Source organism: Xenopus laevis, chromosome 1L (genome assembly GCF_017654675.1).
Source record: "Xenopus laevis strain J_2021 chromosome 1L, Xenopus_laevis_v10.1, whole genome shotgun sequence".
NCBI classification, from domain to species: domain Eukaryota; kingdom Metazoa; phylum Chordata; class Amphibia; order Anura; family Pipidae; genus Xenopus; species Xenopus laevis.
In genome coordinates this window covers 22,316,428-22,338,190 of record NC_054371.1, presented here as the reverse complement: position 1 = coordinate 22,338,190, position 21,763 = coordinate 22,316,428, and the positions used below count along the sequence as shown (strand labels likewise).

Sequence of the window (21,763 nt, the reverse complement as noted above, 5' to 3'; positions counted from 1 at the left end):
TCACAATAGGTGTAAGCAGATACCATAAAGGAACAGGAAGGAACTTTGTGTCACACGATTACCAGGAAATAAGCTTCATTTTTAGCTTGGAGCCATGTGCGGCTGACTGTTCTGACTGCCTGGTATGGGACCTGTTATCCAAAATGCTGGAGACCTAGGGTTTTCCGGATAAGGGATCTTTTGTAATTTGGATTTCCATACCTTAATTTACTAAAATATAATGTAAACATTAAAGGACCAGTAACATCAACATTTTTTTTTAAAAAAATGTGTTAGTATGCATTGAAAAAAAACCACCAAGACAAATTAAACTTTAAAATTGCAAAGCCTTTTCTGAAGAGGAGCGGAAGCAGAGTTTCGGTAAGTTATTTCTTAATAAAGGCTTTGCAATTTTAAAGTTTAATTTGTCTTGGTGTTTGTTTTTTTTTCAATGTATATAACGGATTTTTTTAAAAAAACATTTTTTTATGTTACTGGTCCTTTAAAAACCCATTAACCCAATAGGATTGTTCCGCTTCCAATAAGGATTAATTATATCCTTATTGGATATGTTTTTGGAGGGTGGGAGGAAACCCACATAGACATGGGGAGGACAGACAAGCAATGTGTCAGTTTTGCATTGCAGCATCACAGGCATACCTCCTAACTGTCCCGTTTTTAGAGGGACATTCCCTCTTTTGACAGCTCAACCCACAGACACACACTGAACAGCTCAAAAAGAAACAATGTTTCTAAATAAATTGGCTTTTGGCAGAGAGCCCAGAATAGTGGTGAGGTTCAGATAAGATACTTTTGTAACAATTTTGAGATAAGCAAATATGTAATTGTAACAATATAAGATAACAGGTCCCTTGGGAGAAGTTAGACTCACAGCTTAAAGGGCAATTCACCTTCAACTGTAATAACTGAAAAAAAACACAGAAATATGTTCAAACTTTCATAACCTGCCAAATTTTGTAAAATGAACATGGTAATTAGGGGTGTGGCCACAGAAATGGGTGTGGTCAACAATACTTTTTTTTGTCCCTCTTTTTTTTCCAAAATTTTGGGAGGTTTAATCACAGTCCATATAGAAATATAGGCACAAATGAGCAATGGTCTTTGATTGATATATATATATATATATATATATGTCAATAAAGATATTTATTCTGAGGCCTGAAACCCAAACGGCTTCTTTGCCTTTAAATGGGGCCTTGCGCTTTCCCGTGCCAGGATGTTTCCAGAGGTATTCTGGATCATTTATTATTGAAACAAGGCTAAAAGTAGGCTGTGGGCAATTACTTTCTTCAACTTCTACTTTAAAGCGCCGGTCATTCCTATAAATAGACGAGCCGTTTATAGAGGGGAGCTTGTGGCGAAGCTGCTGAGAAGGAAACTACCGCAATACAGAAGGGCCTTTAGCAGAGATTGGCTTAGCTGGAAAGGGAAAATATCCTCAATTTCAACCATCAGCCGTTTTATGATTTAAAGGAACACTTTTCAAAATACAAACAGTTTATGTGTACGTGCCTAAAACCAGAATGTACTCCATTATTAAGTATTTTTTAACAGAACAAAATACAAATTTGAAAAGATAAACATCATTTATACATATGAATATGGGCATACAGTGAAACCTTGACCCTGATTTGATGTTTCCCCTCATTTTACACTGTTTTGTGGTCCCATCAATATATAATGCAAAATACCTTTTTCTTGATTTCACATCATTTATTTTTTTTTATTGTCCCCCGAAAACCATACTGTATAATCGAATAGTTATTTTCTCAATTTCTCTCGTAAAGCAGCAGTTCGGCCATGCTTTAGGGCAGGGATTCTAGGGGGCAGATTTAGTAAAGAGCGAAGTGGATAACGCTAGCGACTTTTTTGGCAGCGCTGCTCCCCGTAGGGACATCGCCAATTCACTAACAGGCGCAGGCGCCAATTCGCTAGCGAACGTGTCCATCGCTAGCATTTATTTGCAACTTATAGCTCTGGCGAACGATTGTTACTCCACAAATTCACTAAAGTGCGGATTTTACTGAACGTTACCTCTTTCGCCAGAGTTGACTTCACCACCTCAGACCAGGCGAAGTGCTAAAAAGCAGCGACATCTTCCTCAATCTTCTGTCACATCATATCCTGTGAGCTGAAAATGCATTAAAGTTCCAAAAACGCTGCCGACTTTTACTTTTATTAAGCGGGATTGGCTGCAAAAGTCCTGACTTACTTTTTTGGGTAACCGGTTTTCTCAAGACAATTTTTAACATATGGAATATTCATTTTACAGTGGGCTCGTGTGTAGGGCATTATATTAACTTTCTTGTCTTTATTAAGGTTCCCTGGACATTTGTAATATAAACCGGTAATTGAAACTATTTGCAGTAAAACATTTATAATAAAGACGTCCATACAACTTTAAATTTCCTGGCCTATGCAAATTGACCTAAGCGCAAGATAGAGTCTTGCAGCGGGTCGGGTACCTGCGGGTTACCCGCAAAAACCTGCGGTACTCTGCGGGTTACGGTTAGAAGTTCCAGGTGCGGGTATAGATGCGGGTCAGCGGTTCTGCGGGTCGTGGGTCTTCTCCATAGCGATTTTTACTCCTTATTTCTGATCACGCTGACTTCCGATGATGTCACTTCCGGTTTACAATGACAGCACTTCCTGATTCTTGATGGTCAGCGGGTCCAGGTTGTGGATAAGGTAGTTGCGGGTTGGGCTGGGTAGCGGGTCCAAGCGGGTAAGAATGCGGGTCTGGGTTGCGGATTGCAGGTTGTGGGTATGGGTTCCGAAAAATGGACCCACACAGGACTCTAGTGCAAGATCACTTGCGAAGTTTCGCTAGGCACAGGCAGAAGGATTCCTCCGAATCCTGCTGAAAAAGCCTGAATCCTGGCCAAATCCTGAACCGAATCCTGGATTCGGTGCAGCCCTAGACAATATGCAATTGGTTTTCTTTTTTTAGTTATTTAGCTTTTTTTTCCAACAGCTCTCCAATTTCAGATGTCTGGTTACTAGGGTCCAAATTACCTTAGTAACCGTGCATTGATTTGAATAAGAGACTGGAATATGAATAGGAGAGGGACTGAATAGAAAGACGAGTAATAAAAAGTAGCAATAACAATATATGTGTAGCTTTACAGAGCATTGTTTTTTTAGATGGGGTAAGTGACCCCCATTTGAAAGGTGGAAACAGTCAGAAGAAGAAGACAAATAATTAACAAACAATAAAAAATAAACAATGAAGACCAATTAAAAAGCTGCATAAAATTGGCCATTCTATAACATACTAAAAGTTAACTTGAAGGTTAACCCTCAAGCTTTATAGGGTCATGCTTCTTTCTAAGTCTAAGTCTAACCCTCACCCATCCTGAAGTTGCCATGTCAGTTTTGGGAGCTGAACAAGAAAGGAACATCCTGTATGTTTATGGGCACAGCTTGTGGCCATTAGTTGAGTCCTTTATAACAAACCCAATAAAATGTGGTTATTGAGTGGGTTGTGAGTAGGAAGTTTGCAAGTGGGTTGTAAGTCGGGTCACCGAATAGGCTTCTCTGCATTTATTGCACTTCTGGTTTAATCGAGTCCAACAGTGCACATTGCAAGGTAGTGGGTTGGGTGAGAATTTACTCAGTTATTGACTGGATTAAATATGTAGTAGGACTGAACCCAATTTACATCACTGCTGTGTCGGGTGTCTTCTTTATGCTTCACTCAGTTAGATCCATACAAGTTTCTTGTGAGTAGATAATTATATGGAACTTTCTTTCTCCTAGATTTGTGGTTCTGTGAATCTAGAGAAAATATTTTCCCTCCCTTGTTCATAACTCACCCCCCCCCTTCTGTGGCCCCCCACATGCTGTGTCTGCTTACTATATGTAAATTTAAAAGGGATCACTACAGAGATAAACTGGCCCCTGCATTGTCTAAACCTCAAATTCAGACTAACCCCTGCATTGTTCACACATGTGATCCCCCTGTATTTTTCACACTTGTGACACCTCTATTGTTTATATCCTAAAGCCTGTACTGTTCTACCTGAGACCCAGACTGAAACTGCCCACATTGTTCACCTGTTCACACCTTATTCAAAATACTGTGTCACTGTATGTAGTACATATTAGACTGAGAGCTTTCCCTGTCTCCTGTTCTGTTCTGTCTTCCCTCCCTGTGTGTGCCATTCTCTGCTTGCCCAGTGCTGCTTGTGTGTGCCATTCTCTGCTTGCCCAGTGCTGCCTGTGTGTGCCATTCTCTGCTTGCCCAGTGCTGCTTGTGTGTGCCATTCTCTGCTTGCCCAGTGCTGCCTGTGTGTGCCATTCTCTGCTTGCCCAGTGCTGCTTGTGTGTGCCATTCTCTGCTTGCCCAGTGCTGCCTGTGTGTGCCATTCTCTGCTTGCCCAGTGCTGCTTGTGTGTGCCATTCTCTGCTTGCCCAGTGCTGCCTGTGTGTGCCATTCTCTGCTTGCCCAGTGCTGCTTGTGTGTGCCATTCTCTGCTTGCCCAGTGCTGCTTGTGTGTGCCATTCTCTGCTTGCCCAGTACTGCTTGTGTGTGCCATTCTCTGCTTGCCCAATGCTGCTTGTATGTGCCATTCTCTGCTTAGTCAGTGCTGCTTGTGTGTGACATTCTCAGCTTGCCCAGTGCTGCCTGTGTGTGCCATTCTCTGCTTGCCCAGTGCTGCTTGTGTGTGCCATTCTCTGCTTGCCCAGTGCTGCCTGTGTGTGCCATTCTCTGCTTGCCCAGTACTGCTTGTGTGTGCCATTCTCTGCTTGCCCAATGCTGCCTGTGTGTGCCATTCTCTGCTTGCCCAGTGCTGCTTGTGTGTGACATTCTCAGCTTACTCAGTGCCGCTTGTGTGTGCCATTTTCTGCTTGCCCAGTGCTGCTTGTGTGTGCCATTCTCTGCTTTCTCAGTGCCGCTTGTGTGTGGCATTCTCTGTTGCCCAGTGCTGCTTGTGTGTGCCATTCTCTGCTTGCCCAGTGCTGCTTGTGTGTGCCATTCTCTGCTTGCCCAGTGCTGCTTGTGTATGCCATTCTCTGCTTACTCAGTGCCGCTTGTGTGTGCCATTCTCTGCTTGCCCAGTGCTGCTTGTGTGTGCCATTCTCTGCTTGCCCAGTGCTGCCTGTGTGTGCCATTCTCTGCTTGCCCAGTGCTGCTTGTGTGTGACATTCTCAGCTTACTCAGTGCCGCTTGTGTGTGCCATTCTCTGTTTGCCCAATGCTGCTTGTGTGTGCCATTCTCTGCTTGCCCAGTGCTGCTTGTGTGTGCCATTCTCTGCTTTCTCGGTGCCGGTTGTGTGTGGCATTCTCTGCTTGCCCAGTGCTGCTTGTGTGTGGCATTCTCTGCTTGCCCAGTGCTGCTTGTGTGTGCCATTCTCTGCTTGCCCAGTGCTGCTTGTGTATGCCATTCCCTGCTTACTCAGTGCTGCTTGTGTGTGCCATTCTCTGCTTGCCCAGTGCTGCTTGTGTGTGCCATTCTCTGCTTGCCCAGTGCTGCTTGTGTGTGCCATTCTCTGCTTGCCCAGTGCTGCTTGTGTGTGCCATTCTCTGCTTGCCCAGTGCTGCCTGTGTGTGCCATTCTCTGCTTGCCCAGTGCTGCTTGTGTGTGCCATTCTCTGCTTGCCCAGTGCTGCTTGTGTGTGCCATTCTCTGCTTGCCCAGTGCTGTCTGTGGTGCCATTCTCTACTTGCCCTACACTACCTGTGAGATGTAAGTCTGTTAGGGGTTTGTTCTTGGGGTTTGTTAGCATTTGGAAATTGTTGTTAAGGGCCCCTAAGGTGTTTAATCGTGTGTTGGGGGGTTGTTGTATTATCCACAGGGGAGGATGAGGCATATGGATTTATGGGTATGTTTTAACATGACTTACATTTTTCACATATGAGTGATGAGTGATTTCCCTGCAGTGAGCACCAACCATTTGGTTTTTTGGTGTGCTACCACCGTTAATGTGGATATGATCTTAAAAGTTCTTGTGGTAACATGGGTGTGGTTTACAGTGGGTGTGGTTTAAAAGGGGGAGTGGTCAACACTGACTTCCATTATCGGCCCTCCACCACATAGGCCAGTAAAATTTTGTCCCTCGGTACCACAGAAGTTGGACAGCACTGGGCTATAGGTGGGCTTGGTGGGGTCAGTATGTATCTGAGTTTTAACGCTAATTTAAATAAAATGATATTTTTTTACTGAAAAAAGCCTCGGGACAGTTATCTTTTGATAAAGGAATCTTCAGCACTGGGCTAGAGCATGCAACACCACTCCAGGGTACAGCTATGGGACCTTTTATTCAGAATGCTCGGGACCTGGGGAGGATTTCCATATAACAGATCTTCCATAATTTGGAAATTCATACCTTAAATCTACTAGAAAATGACTTAAACATTAAATAAATCCAATAGGCTGGGCTTGCTTCCTATAAGAATTAATTATACCTTAGTTGGGATCAAGTACAAGCTACTGTTTTATTATTACAGAGAAAAAGAAGTAATTTTTAAAAAATTTGGATTATTTGCATAAAATGGAGTCTATGGGAGACAGCCTTTCTGTAATTCGGAGTTTTCTGGATAATGGGTTTTCCGGATAACGGTTCCCATACCTGTACCATCATGCCTCTAGGTAAGGGGCCCTGTAAGTTAAAAGACTGTGTGTGTGTGTGTGTGTGTGTGTGTATATACAGTGGTGTGAAAAACTATTTGCCCCCTTCCTGATTTCTTATTCTTTTGCATGTTTGTCACACTTAAATGTTTCTGCTCATCAAAAACCGTTAACTATTAGTCAAAGATAACATAATTGAACACAAAATGCAGTTTTTAAATGAAGGTTTACGTTATTAAGGGAGAAAAAAAACTCCAAATCTACAGGGGCCTGTGTGAAAAAGTGATTGCCCCCCTTGTTAAAAAATAACTTAACTGTGGTTTATAACACCTGAGTTCAATTTCAAAGGTTATAAAGCCATTTCTAAAGCTTTGGGACTCCAGCGAACCACAGTGAGAGCCATTATCCACACATGGAACAGTGGTGAACCTTCCCAGGAGTGGCCGGCCGACCAAAATTACCCCAAGAGCGCAGAGACAACTCATCCGAGAGGCCACAAAAGACCCCAGGACAACATCTAAAGAACTGCAGGCCTCACTTGTCTCAATTAAGGTCAGTGTTCACGACTCCACCATAAGAAAGAGACTGAGCAAAAACGGCCTGCATGGCAGATTTCCAAGGCGCAAACCACTTTTAAGCAAAAAGAACATTAAGGCTCGTCTCAATTTTGCTAAAAAACATCTCAATGATTGCCAAGACTTTTGGGAAAATACCTTGTGGACCGACGAGACAAAAGTTGAACTTTTTGGAAGGTGCGCGTCCCGTTACATCTGGCGTAAAAGTAACACAGCATTTCAGAAAAAGAACATCATACCAACAGTAAAATATGGTGGTGGTAGTGTGATGGTCTGGGGTTGTTTTGCTGCTTCAGGACCTGGAAGACTTGCTGTGATAGATGGAACCATGAATTCTACTGTCTACCAAAAAATCCTGAAGGAGAATGTCCGGCCATCTGTTCGTCAACTCAAGCTGAAGCGATCTTGGGTGCTGCAGCAGGACAATGACCCAAAACACACTAGCAAATCCACCTCTGAATGGCTGAAGAAAAACAAAATGAAGACTTTGGAGTGGCCTAGTCAAAGTCCTGACCTGAATCCTATTGAGATGTTGTGGCATGACCTTAAAAAGGCGGTTCATGCTAGAAAACCCTCAAATAAAGCTGAATTACGACAATTCTGCAAAGATGAGTGGGCCAAAATTCCTCCAGAGCGCTGTAAAAGACTCGTTGCAAGTTATCGCAAACGCTTGATTGCAGTTATTGCTGCTAAGGGTGGCTCAACCAGTTATTAGGTTCAGGGGGCAATTACTTTTTCACACAGGTTTGGATTTCTTTTCTCCCTAAATAATAAAAACCCTCATTTAAAAACTGCATTTTGTGTTTACTTGTGTTATCTTTGACTAATAGTAAAATGTGTTTGATGATCAGAAACATTTTGTGTGACAAACATGCAAAAGAATAAGAAATCAGGAAGGGGGCAAATAGTTTTTCACACCACTGTATATATATATATATGTGTGTGTGTGTATGTATGTATGTATGTGTATATATATATATATATATATATATATATATATATATATATATATATATATATATATATATATATCTTTATTTATTTAAATAGCTTAGATTTATTATATGGTGTCAGTGAAACAACCCTGGAGAATAACCTGGTGTAACTTGAAATGCATATGGGGAAAACGCTAAGTGGCTCAAAACGTCTTCACATTATCGTAAATCCCATGGTTGTCTGAGGACATTGCCCTACTTGTTAGCATAATAATGTCTGTGCTTGATAAATAGACGATCACTGCGAAATCCACAAATGTGCTAAACATAAACCTGGAGCAGTGAGCCATAGGCAGAGATAGAATGGAAATCTGTGGCACCCCAAATAAGCTTTTTGCTGGTCTCCCCTAAGATTCTTCTGTCAGTGCGGTCAACTGTACTACGGGATGTCTATTTACATGTTGTCCATTCAGCTCCCTCACCAAACTGCTGGTTTTATAGATCAGTTTCTGGTCTTATCAGTGGGATACGGAACTGCACAGGCTTAAGTGGCCATACGTGGGCCAATATTAGTTGTCAGACTTGGTGGCCATAGACACACCGAAAATATTGTACGAAAAAAATTTTCATACAGTATTCGGTGCATGGAAGATGAGACTCTCCGATATTGGCAGAACACTTGGATATCAATCGGGTCATTTATTGGGCTGCCTGAAAAATTTTGATTGGGCGCCTTTGAAGGCACCTTGAACATTGGCCATTGTTAGTGCTGAATCAGATACAGGTAGAATTCTATTGTTTCTATATGTATATCTGACCATTCAGCTCTACACGTGTGTATTGAAACAAACAATCTTTCATGGAAACATCTTTTCCAGGAAAGATACCAGATACCCGTTCTTCTTTGGCTTACCTGGGTTATACTGTAAGTCTTCTACTCTGCTATAAGGTACAAATGACATTTCTTTCTATCCACAGATATGTCTGGGAAACTGTTCAGTTACAAACTCATTGTTTATGGAGATCCAGGAAGCCGGTAGAGTTTGGGAGGGGGCTGGCAGTCTGTGTTACGGTTGAGAGAGTGGTGGGATGTTGTGGTGAGCCGATTTGGATGAACTGACTGACGGGGGTGGGAGCTGACATGTTGTGGGCAGGATATTGGTGTGTGCTGAGGGTTGAACTGAGAAGAGTCAATCAGTAGAGTAGTGTGCTGCTTGGGTTCATGTGTAGTGAAGCGAGCAGGCAAATGTACTTTGGTTTCTGTAGCCATTAAACTCTTACCCACCCTTCCATTAAACTTTTACCCATCCTTCCATTACACTCTTACCCACCCTTCCATTAAACTTTTACCCATCCTTCCATTACACTCTTACCCATCCTTCCATTACACTCTTACCCATCCTTCCATTACACTCTTAGCCACCCTTCCATTACACTCTTACCCGCCCTTCCATTACACTCTTACCCGCCCTTCCATTACACTCTTACCCACCCTTCCATTACACTCTTACCCACCCTTCCATTACACTCTTACCCACCCTTCCATTATACTCTTACCCACCCTACCATTACACTCTTACCCACCCTTCCATTACACTCTTACCCATCCTTCCATTACACTCTTACCCACCCTTCCATTAAACTTTTACCCATCCTTCCATTACACTCTTACCCACCCTTCCATTACACTCTTACCCACCCTTCCATTACACTCTTACCCACCCTTACGTTATACTCTTACCCACCCTTCCATTACACTCTTACCCACCCTTACGTTATACTCTTACCCACCCTTCCGTTATACTCTTACCCACCCTTCCATTACACTCTTACCCACCCTTCCATTACACTCTTACCCACCCTTACGTTATACTCTTACCCACCCTTACGTTATACTCTTACCCACCCTTCCATTACACTCTTACCCACCCTTCCATTATACTCTTACCCACCCTTCCATTACACTCTTACCCACCCTTACGTTATACTCTTACCCACCCTTCCATTACACTCTTACCCACCCTTACGTTATACTCTTACCCACCCTTCCGTTATACTCTTACCCACCCTTCCATTACACTCTTACCCACCCTTCCATTACACTCTTACCCACCCTTCCATTACACTCTTACCCACCCTTCCGTTATACTCTTACCCACCCTTCCATTACACTCTTACCCACCCTTCCATTACACTCTTACCCACCCTTCCATTACACTCTTACCCACCCTTCCATTACACTCTTACCCACCCTTCCATTACACTCTTACCCACCCTTCCGTTATACTCTTACCCACCCTTCCATTACACTCTTACCCACCCTTCCATTACACTCTTACCCACCCTTCCATTACACTCTTACCCACCCTTCCATTACACTCTTACCCACCCTTCCATTACACTCTTACCCACCCTTACGTTATACTCTTACCCACCCTTCCATTACACTCTTACCCACCCTTCCATTACATTCTTACCCACCCTTCCTTAACACTGAATGCAGCAGTGACTTGTCAATTTACAAAGGCCTTTCTACTTTCTACTACCGAAGATATTATGACTGCATAGCCTACTTATGGATCCTGGGCCCCAGTAAAAACTTGTCCTTGAAGGGGTTTCAGATGAAATAAACAGCTGTTGGCAGAGAGGGGCCACATCTTGTTATAGCTGCAAATTACAATCCTCTGCCCTTTCAATCCTTAGGAGAATGCAGAACAATTAAGTGAATCTGTAAAGGGATTAATTCTTGGTTCTTCCCATTCTGTAATATGTTATAATATGAACTACAATTTACTATGCTGTGCACTCTATATATAGCATTCTCATTAGTATGCAGGCTTAACACACAGAAGCTGTTAAAGGGGAACTGACCTATTTATGAACCTTGTGTAATGTGGTGTTGTGTAGCCTTCCCGTATTCTGTATAACAAGCATTATATATGCGTATCTCAGTCTAAGCATGTGCTATCATTTGTGGTTTCATTTGTGGCCTGTAAGTCCCACAGCAGATACCGAAAATGTAATTTTTAATATTAGCATCCCCCTTGTGGGTGTGTAAAAGAAAGGGGGGGTATTCATTGCTTCTCCCTGAATGCTGATTATGGGAACACTGAAAGCCGTTTGTTTATTGAAATAAAGTTTTTAGTAATAACCCTGGTCCAGCCAAATTAGAAGAATTCAAACCCTTTCATCACAATTGTGGTCTGATACATGTCAGTACATAAATTACTTGAAACAACTTTTAGAAAAAGAGAACCCCACTTATATCAGTCACTTAATACCGGTTAATTTTTCAGCAAATATCTCTCAATTGTTCTCTAATTATTAGGCAGGATAAATCATTATTTGTTACTTAAAAGTGATACGTATAAAATAGTTCTGTAGCAGTTCAATTCTGACTTCACCATAAAGAGTAAAGAGCAGTACAATAAATTAGAAATTAATTGCTTTAAGTTAATTACAAAAAATAATTACCAATGTTTTCCAGTGATTCCCAATGTACAATTACCGGTAATAGGTTTTTGTAATACCTAGCTTATCATAATTCTAAAGTGCAGTGAAATAAATAATTAGAAATCACAATTTATATTAACTGAAATTTGAATTTTAATTGAGAAGGATTGAGAGATATTTGCTGAAGAATTAACCGGTATTAAGTGGCAATCTGATATAAGTGGGGTTCTCTCTGGGGTTGTTTTATGAAATACATTTGTGCCATTGGAAGCAGCGTCGGACTGGGCCGACGGGACACTGGGAAAAAGCACGGTGGGCCACGCAGCCATTTTCCGGGTCTTCGGCTAGCTGAGTGGGTGATCGGCATCTTGGCGCATGCGCAGTTGCAACGGTTTGCGACAACTGTGCATGCGCTGAAACTCACGTAAATCGCCGAAGACCCAGAAGATGGCTGTGTGGAACTCTGAAGCCAGAATCTGCACCGAGGGGTAAGTATAAAGTATGGGGCATTTCCCCGGGGGGCAGTTAGGCAGGGGGGTCTCCGTGGGGTAGGGGGTATGGTTTTTTTTCTTAAAGGGTTGATTTCTCCTTTAACTTGAATTCTGACTTCGGCGGTTTTCCTGGGGAGGTCCGGAATGCGCTGCCGCAACGATTGACCACCATTTTGAATCCCAGTCCGGAACTGGTCCACCTGCTGGTAGCGTTTAGTGGGTACAAGGAATTTATATAGTGGGTATATTGGTATTAGGGATGCACCGAATCCACTATTTGGGATTCGGCCGAATCCCCGAATCCTTGGTGAAAGATTTAGCCGAATACCGAACCGAATCCGAATCCTAATTTGCATATGCAAATTAGTGTCAGGAAAGGAAAAAGTGGAAAAAATTCTTCTTTTGTGATGAAAAGTCACCTGATTTCCCTACCCGCCCCTAATTTACATATGCAAATTAGGATTCGGATTCGGTTCGGCCAGGCACAAGGATTTGGCCGAATCCGAATCCTGCTGAAAAAGACCGAATCCTGGCCAAATCCCGAACCGAATCTTGGATTCGTGCATCCCTAATTGGTATAGACGAATAAATCGCATGTGGGTAATAGGGGCCTTTAATTATCAGGAGACGTGTATCATTTAGTGCGGCTCTGAGCAGCAACGTACATTTCCATTGCACACAGCCGTGCCAGCAGGATCGTTTCCATGCACTCTATTTTTGGCTTGCTCAGATAGTATGGCGTTCCGGGAATCAAGCCATCTCTGCTGACAGTGTGACTGTAGAGTTGCGTGGAAGCTCTCGAGTAGGAGCCCTCGGTGTGTTTGGAAACAAGCTGCCTCGGAAATGGGATTCGCTTGCAAACACTGGAAATATTGCAGTGTTTGCGCAATTCCTTATAGGGTTGGTTGCTGGCGTTTCCTTTATCGAACTTACTGTTCCTTTTTTAAAAGGGACATTTGCAACAATTGGCTTCAAGATAGCTATACTATAGCGACTACACACTCCAATAAAAAAGATTGAACGTTCATTAGATCAAAAATACATAAACGATAAAAAGCCCTATGCATTTCGACTCGTAAAGGGTCTTCATCAAGGGATACCTCTTTAAAGTTTTTTCCCCCAATAAAGAACTTTTAGGGCAGAGACACACGCTCAGATTAGGGGAGTTTAGTCGCCCAGCGACAAATCTCCTCTTCTTCGGGGCGACTAATCTCCCCGAACTGTCTCCCGCCGGCTAGAATGTAAATCGCTGGCGGGATGGCAATCGGTGCACTTTGTTTTCTGAAGTCACCTAACAAGGGAACTTCGGGCGACTTCAGAAGACGAAGCGCTCCGTGTGCCATCCCGCATGCTAGCGGTTCGAGAAAATTAGTCGCCCCAAGACCTGGGGACCTGGGATTTTCAGGATAACGACTCTTTCCGTAATTTGGGTCTTCATACCTTATGTCACCTAGTCATTGATGTAAAGATAAAAGTTAGTTGGGATCAAGTACAAGGTACTGTTTTATTATTACAAAGAAATTTGACTGTGTGGTCCCTATTGCATTATACCTTTTTATAGGGACCGCATGGGAAGGACTGTATATGGGCTCAGTGATTGGTTTCTGGTGAATCACATGCCAGCAGCCAATGGCACTCATGGCCTACAAATCATTTTGTCTGCTGCAAGGCCCTCTGGGAAAACCACCGCAAGTCAGGAGGCTTTTCTTATTTTTATTCATTACTCCTGTTGCGTGTATAGAAACATGTAATCCTGCCAGACCTCTATATCTTGCACTTTATATGATATTGCTCCCCCATATATCACCAGTACTAATACCCAGCACAATAAATAAGCACCAGAGGGAGGAGTCTATTGAGATATGGTTACAGCTTTTGCTTCTGAAATGATGGATGACTTTAGCCCCAAGCCACAGATCTCAAGTCTAGGTATTACTGCTCATTCTCCGGCCTTGACTCACATTCTTATTGGCTTGGGGAGATTTGAAAATGTGAGATTTGTAGGCATATTTAGCAACAGCAGAACCATATTTGTACGGTATAGGTATGGGATCCTTTATCTGGAAACCCGTTTGCAGAATGTTACGAATTATGGAAAGGCCGTCTCCCATAGGCTCCATTTTATCCAAATAATCTACATTTTAAAAAAATTATTTCTTTTTTCTCTGTAATAATAAAACAGTAGCTCGTACTTGATCCCAACTGGATTGGAAGCAAAACCAGCCTATTGGGTTTATTTAATGTTTACATTATTTTATTGTAGACTTAATGTATGAAGATCCAAATTACAGAAAGACCTGTTATCTGGAAAAATCCCGAGCATTCTGGATAACAGGTCTCATACCTGTACAATTATGTTTCAGCTCTGCTTGTGCCTGACTAGAAAGGATTTCACAGCATCTCTCCGTGGCTCATTCCAGGTCCCCTGTGTCGCCTACAGACTGAAAAATGTTTTTGTTTGTGTGTGTGTGAGATGCATTGGGTCTTGCACCCCTTGTTAAAGGAGAAACAAACGCTTAATAAAAAAAAAAACCTTACCCTACATAGACCCCCCTCCCTCCTGCCCCCCCGGGCAAATGAACCTAAGTCTATGCAGATTCTGTCCAGCGGAGTTCACGGGCGCCATCTTCTTCTCTTTGGTAATCTTCAGAGTGAGACCGGCGAAGCAGCGCATGCGCAGTTGGAGCAATTTGCTGTTTTGCGACATCTGCGAATGCGCCGAAACTCTGCTGTACAGAATCGGCACCGAGGGGTAAGTAAAGACTTAGGGGCGTTTGCCTGGAGGGGGCAGCTAGGCTGGGGGGTCTGTAGTGTAGGGCGGTAGGGTTTTTTTTATTATGGGTTTGTTTCTACTCTAATTAAGATGGATTGTGATTGGACCAAGTCGCTATCCAATTGGAAGTTTTGAGAATCATAGCATTTGTTCAGGAACCCACTCTAACCCCATAATAAGGATGTCGATGAAGTATGATTCACTTTTAATGAAGTTGGACAAATACCAAACCTAAACAACAACAACAAAAAAAATCTTCACCGTCTCTCAGCCAACTGTCATCCAACACGTGATTTTAAGGGTTTGCATATGCAAGTTGCAGGTAAAACGTATTCGTCCCTTTTATAAAATGTATAATTAAACCATAGAATTCTTAATGAATCAGATGAAAATTGAGCATAGGACTGGCCAGATATGGGATGACTTTGACGTAGTTGGCCAGCTTAAATATATTGCAATATATGGACAAACAATCCCTGTTTTGTTTAAAGGGTAAGGCATTTTTCAGTAGCAGTATGCACAAAATGTCGCTGTCTTAAATATATTGATAATGGGTTGAGTGCAGAGGAATCTTGTATTTGTCTATATGTTTTTTTGTGGTCACACCCTCATTGCACCCCCGCCTAATGGTTTTAATAACTAGTGGTGAGCACAACTTTCCCTTGTTTGCATATGGTTTCGCCAGGCAATGGGATTCAGACGAATGCTGAACTGAATTTAGGATTAGGCAGTAGGCCTTTTTTCCATGTAACATAGTACTGCCTTCTAATGTCATGCCTTCAGTCCATGCACAGGAATGCACTCCACATTCCAGCTGCGCTGTGAGCCAGACCAACTGCCAGAAAATTTACTGCACAGCGTCTGTCCTTTCTCACTTGCACTTCCTTCAGTTATAATGTGAAGAATCTGCCCCCCTCCGGATATAGAAAAATAATAAACACATTTATACAAACATACATACATCTTGCGTCACCTTACGTACAGTGTATCATTTTTCTGTTTCCATTTTTCGACAGGTCATCGCACAATGAATTAGAAAAACACAGGTACGTTGCTTTTTTTTTTTTTCCAGATATTTATTGGTTTAATCTCATCATAGAATATCAGTGTCATATAATTATAAGGGTGTCTCTTAATGTTATTAATTCTTCTTATATCTCAACTTCCATTCTGTCATTCAAACTGCTGCTGGTTGCTGTCTAGGGTCAGTGACCCTAACGACTACATGACAGTAAGGGAGACAGACAGGTTCCCGTGAATGAAGGCTAGAAATTGGGGTTGGACCAGAGGTTGGACTTTGGGGTCGGTTGTTGACTGCTCCCCAGCCAGCAGCAGGGAAATTATGGGAAATGTAGTCCATCATCTGCAAAGTCTTCCTCTGTCTGTTCCTGATATAGAGCCACAGTCGTTACCATGTCAAGCAGTGGCGTAACTACCAGGGGTGCAAAGGGTGCAATCGTACCCGGGCCCTGACCCCCTTGGGGCCCACAGGAGCCATGATAACAGTTATTGTGGGAGGCTGGGCAGGGGAGATTTTGCAGCATGCATGCCAACAGCACAATTCATAGGGGGTAGGGCCTGATGGGGTCCCGGGTGCCCATCCTGAACCAGGGCCCGCTGGCAAGTAGTTACGCCACTGATGTCAAGTTTCAGACTCAGTAGTCCTATGGCTATAATATATGTAATTTCTACACACACACAGCTTCCTGCTCCTAAATCTATTTTCGGCCAGACACCCAGCAAGTAACGAATGACTCATGTGCCCTTTGCAGCACACACTCAAGCTTGTGTTTCATTTTGAAGAGACGAGAGGCATTGAACAGGCCCGGCTGAGGATTATAGCACCAGAAAGTAATCCCTTTGCTGTCAGACAGGGGGGGGGGGGTTATAACGAATCCCAGTGCAATATTTTGCCTGGCAGCCAATAGGTTAAACAGCAAGTGGTATAATCTGTCCGAGGGGAAAAGCTGCAGCAGCTTCTGCTAAATGAGAAAGCAAACTCCAAAAATAGAAGGGGGCGAGAAACCAGTATTTAAAGGAGAAGGAAAGCTACCGAAGCAGTCTATTGCCAATAGATTAGCCACAATAGTGCAAGATAGAACACTATAATTATTCTGCAGCAGGCATGTCCAAAGTCAGGCCCGGGGGCCAATTGCGGCTCGTTTTCAAATTCTCACAGGCCCTCAGTTTACATCATGAATTTAATAATAATGCGGCCCACCAGCACATTGCAATCAGGAATCGCGTAGCACATTAGTCTATACTGGTGCCTGTGTGCTGAAGGTGTTAGTAATAGACACATACTGGGACGTAGTGATGCACCGCTCTCACATACTTCTTTAGGGCTGAAGGTGCAGTAGACGTACTGATGTGCCAGTAAATTAAACTAAAGACGCATGAGAGCAGCGCGTCACTACGTGCCAGTGTCTATTGCTAACACCTTCAGCACACAGGCAGCAGTATAGACGATCATTTCACTAATGTGCCCAAATATTACTGCTTAAATGAGGTACGGAGAATAAGTACAAAGAGACTCCACTTCTCCACTCCCTAAACGCCATGTACGCGTCCATCTCCAGGAGTGAATGATCCTGATCACAAGCTATCTACTTAGGAATGTATGTTGGGCTGAATGTTTGGCCCTCACACATTTTCATCTCAATAAATCTGGCCCTCGTTCTTAAAAATTTGGACACCCCTGTTCTGCAGAATGCTTTACCATACCTGAGTAAACAGCTCTAGAAGCTTTCTCTGGATAGCAGCTGCCATATTAGCTTGGTGTGACATCACTTCCTGCCTGAGTATCTCCCTGCTCACTCAAAGCTCTGGGCTCAGATTACAGCAGGGAAGGGAGGGGGGAGAAAGGGAGGGAGATAGAGGGGAGCAAACTGAGCATGCTCAAGCCCTTGCCCTGGAGGTTTAAACTGAAAACATGAAGTCTGATACAGAAGCCCATGAGTACACAATAGAAGGAAAGAAATGCTGTGTTTCTTTGGACAGAGGACTCAGAGCAGCATTACTTTGAGGGATTACTGGTATATTTATATAGACCTTTCTGATGAAGCTTACTTAATTTTAGCCTTTCCTTTAATCTCTTACTCATTTCATGATTCATTTTCAATGGTTGAATCCTTATGTGGGAAGGATAGGGCTTTTAGGAGACACTCAATATGCTCAAAGCAGGACTTTTACTGCCCACCATTTCATTGTGCTAATGTATGGCTCATAAGGCAGGGGACTGATTGGTTGCTTGGCTAGCAGCCTACTTGGCCATGTGACAGCCCCTTCATTCCGATTGACAGGTTTTCAGATCATGCCCCACGATCTATCGGTTGCACTATCTCATTGCTTGTGCTGTGATGAAGCGTATATTCTGTTTATGATGCCAGCCTATCAGCCAGAGATGTTATTGGCTAGGGAAATGTTGCTCTGCACTCCCTGCTGATAAACCACTCTCTTCTTGTTTTATGTTTTCTTTTTAGGCGAGCAAAATTACGGTTATATTTGGAGCAGCTAAAGCAACTCGTGCCTCTTGGGCCAGATAGCAACAGACATACTACTCTAAGCCTCCTGAAAAGAGCCAAAATGCACATAAAGGTACTTCAGCTAGACGTGCATTCAGATAGAACCATGGGTAACTGGGCTTGGCGGGTAACAGGGTAGCTCATTTGAGGTTTTCTCCATGACAACCAACCAGCGGTTAGCATCTATTGATCTACTATTTGAAAACAAATGTATGATTGGTTCCTATGGGTTTCTAGGTCTGGAGCTTTCTATCCACATTTATCTATTTTGATATCGTTCTTTTGCCAATACATTCTGCTTATTATATGCTGCCTCTGTTTTTGTTGTCATTCTGGTAGAAACTAGAAGAACAGGACCGAAAAGCTCTTAATGTTAAGGAACAGCTTCAGAGAGAACATCGCTACCTCAAGCGCCGTTTGGAGCAGCTCTCCATACACGGGATGGAACGCATGCGCACCGACAGCATGGGCTCCATTATATCCACCGATTCTGAACAAGGTAGTGGAGGAGAACTAGTCACCTGGTTATTTTGGCTCTGTATAAATCTAATAGTGCTTGGCATTATAGCTATTGCTGGTCTACATTACTTTAGCTCAGGGCACAAGTACACTAAGGTGTATAAAGGAGAGCTACACCCTAAAACTGAATATGGCTAAAAATGGCATATTTTATATACTGAACTTACTGCACCAGCCTAAAGTTTCAGCTTGTCAATAGCAGCAATGATCCAGGACTTCAAACTTGTCACAGGGGGTCACCATCTTGGAAAGTGTCTGTGACACTCACATGCTCAGTGGGCTCTGATTGGCTGTTGAGAAGCTAAGCTTAGGGCTCGTCACTAATTATCCAGCAGAAAATGAGCTTCCCCTGTAATATAAGCTGATGCTACAGGTTTGCTGATTATTAAATTCTGATGCTAATTACACTGGCTTCTGTGCTGCCATGTAGTAATTATCTGTATTAATTACTAATCAGCCTTATATTGTGACATTTCTATTCTATGTGTACTGTATATTGTGAGTGGCTCCCTAAGCTCAGTAAGTGACAGCAGCACAGAGCATGTGCAGTGAATCAGCAGAAAAGAAGATGGGGAGCTACTGGGGCATCTTTGGAGACAGATCTTTACTGCTAAAGGGCTGTGGTTGCCTTGGACTGGCACAGAAGCCCAAAACATAATGTACAACAATTCTACCTACTTCTTAAGTTAGGCTTTAGTTCTCCTTTAAGATCTCATTTAAAAAGCACATGTATCCTGGGGAATGCTGCAAGCTGCACTACCTGCTCAACTGAAAATCCAGCATAAGGTACAAAATGCAGCGTCAAGGGGTGCCAGCTAACCTTCTGGTGGAAGGGGCAAAGCTCCATTGTGGCCTGTGTCCTCTGTTGCTTCTTAATGATGCAGAAGTTAGGGACCAGGCACCTACATGCTTGCACCCTCCTTCTCATTGCAATACCTTGCTGATAAACATAGTCAACTCTGTATTTGTAGGGGGTAGAAAAACAGCATTGGATGCACAACAAAAGGCTGACTGCTTCTTTTTATCTTTCCTTTTTTGCATTTTTACACTGCCTTCTGCTAATTAAATGACCCCTATTCAAACAGCTGTGAGGGCAGAGACACACGTGGAGCTTCGGGGAGATTCAGTCGCCCGGCGACAAATCGAATCTCCCCGAACTGCCTTCCCACTGGCTAGAATCTAAATCGCCGGCGGTATGGCCTAAGTCATTTGAAATACGTGCTCGTATCATTACCAGGAGTTTTTCTATTAGTGATGCACGGATTCCACTATTTTGTATTCGTCCGAACCCCCGAATCCTTTGCGAAAAATTCGGCCAAACCGAATCCTAATTTGCATATGCAAATTAGGAGTGGGAAGGGGAAAACATTTTTTACTTCCTTGTTTTGTGAAAAAAAGTCACACGATTTCCCTCCCTGACCCTAATTTGCATATGCAAATTTGGATTTACTTCGGCCGAATCCTGGGCCGGATTTACATAGTGGGCACCCCTAGGCCCGCTGTCGTTCGTCACCTCCGTCCGCTCCCTTTTATTTGCTCAAATTTTCATCATTGGGACCAGTGCAATGGGTATTGGTGCATGGGAAATTTTTAAAAAAATGATTGTATCATCTACAAGTCCCCAGTGTTTCTGAACCAATGTGGGTGTGGTTGGGCAGCATGCCGCCCCCTAAAATCCTGCCACCCTCGGCCCGGGCCTTGGTGGCCTCTCCACAAATCTGTGTGCATCCCTAGTTTCTATTGCTTTAACTAGAACAGCTCTGGGGATTGGCCAGGCTTGATATGATGCCCTGTGATAATTTGTGCACAAATAATACATGAAAATTTGACTCCTGAAACTTTACCTTTCCTCTCTCCTCAGAGGTAGACATTGAAAGCATGGAGTTCACGCCAGGGGAAATAGACAGTATTGGCAGTGACGTTGAAGACCACTACAGTTTGCAGAGCGGCTCCAGCAATGGTGGATATACACATTCCCTGAGGCTCAATTCCAGACTTTCATAGTGGCCTGAACACTGGACCAACTCAGGATCACCAAGCTGAAGGCACTTATAAAGAGAAAACAATGAAAAAAAAAAACTTAAAAAAAGAAAAGTTGCTGATACGTCAACTGTCACTTGGAAGGGCTGCACATGCTCAGTCCTAACTAGGAGCTTTTATTTGCTGAGGCCCCTTGCAGTGTAACCACACCACTACAGATGGCAACAAGGCACTCTGTTGTAGAAAAAAAAAGAAAAGTACATTGTGGAACAGGCAGTTTTAGCATAGGGTAGAGAGGGCATTTGCCATATAGGAGGGGAGGGCCGTGGGCCTGGACACGAGCACTGGGCACTGTCACCTAAGTGCAATAAACCATAGCAACCAGATCAGATATTTGCATCCAATGTTCTACCTTCAGCAGATCAATCCAATCTCATTTTATTGGTTGCTAAGTATACTGCACCGAGATGACGAGTATTCTCAGCATATTTATCAGGGATATCAGTCTCCCGCAAATCCTTGATTTATACCAACACAAGCTCTGAGTATTTGACATTGCCTTGAAGCCCCCCCTCTACCTTCTGCCATGAGTTTTGGTGTGACATAGTGGGGGACATTAACGAAATATAAAGTAGAAGCTCAACAAAGCCCAGTTCTAGAATCTTATCATTCCATTATATAGTATTACACAGAAAAACAGAGAAAAGGCGCAGGTCGGATTATTTTTGATTACCAGAGAACCATTTAGTTTTAAGAATGAAGAAGAATTTGTACAATGCTGGTCAAATTTCATAGCTATACGTAAGAATATATAAAGATATATATATCTATATAAGAATTTACATTTTCTTGAAGTACAGGTAAATGAATTTTGTAGCGTCAGTATTTTAAGCACTTGGATTCGGAGGGGAAGAGAGAAGTCCCGTTTCTATGACTTTTGTAT

At 43.0% G+C, this 21,763-nt stretch overlaps 1 protein-coding gene across 4 annotated transcripts in view; it reads left to right on the top strand.

Annotated features, from left to right (window-relative positions):
* The window catches only part of mxd4.L (MAX dimerization protein 4 L homeolog), a 52,846-nt gene extending 31,705 nt beyond the window's left edge, over nt 1-21,141 (top strand). For 3 of the 4 annotated variants that reach the window (XM_041587426.1, XM_041587408.1, XM_018255332.2), the window contains 4 exons: nt 15,814-15,843; nt 18,280-18,394; nt 18,661-18,820; nt 20,702-21,141. In XM_041587426.1, coding sequence (XP_041443360.1) covers nt 15,814-15,843; nt 18,280-18,394; nt 18,661-18,820; nt 20,702-20,844 — 448 coding nt within the window. In that variant the 3' untranslated portion in view covers nt 20,845-21,141. 4 annotated transcript variants of the gene reach the window in all.
* Nucleotides 21,142-21,763: the final 622 nt, after the last annotated feature.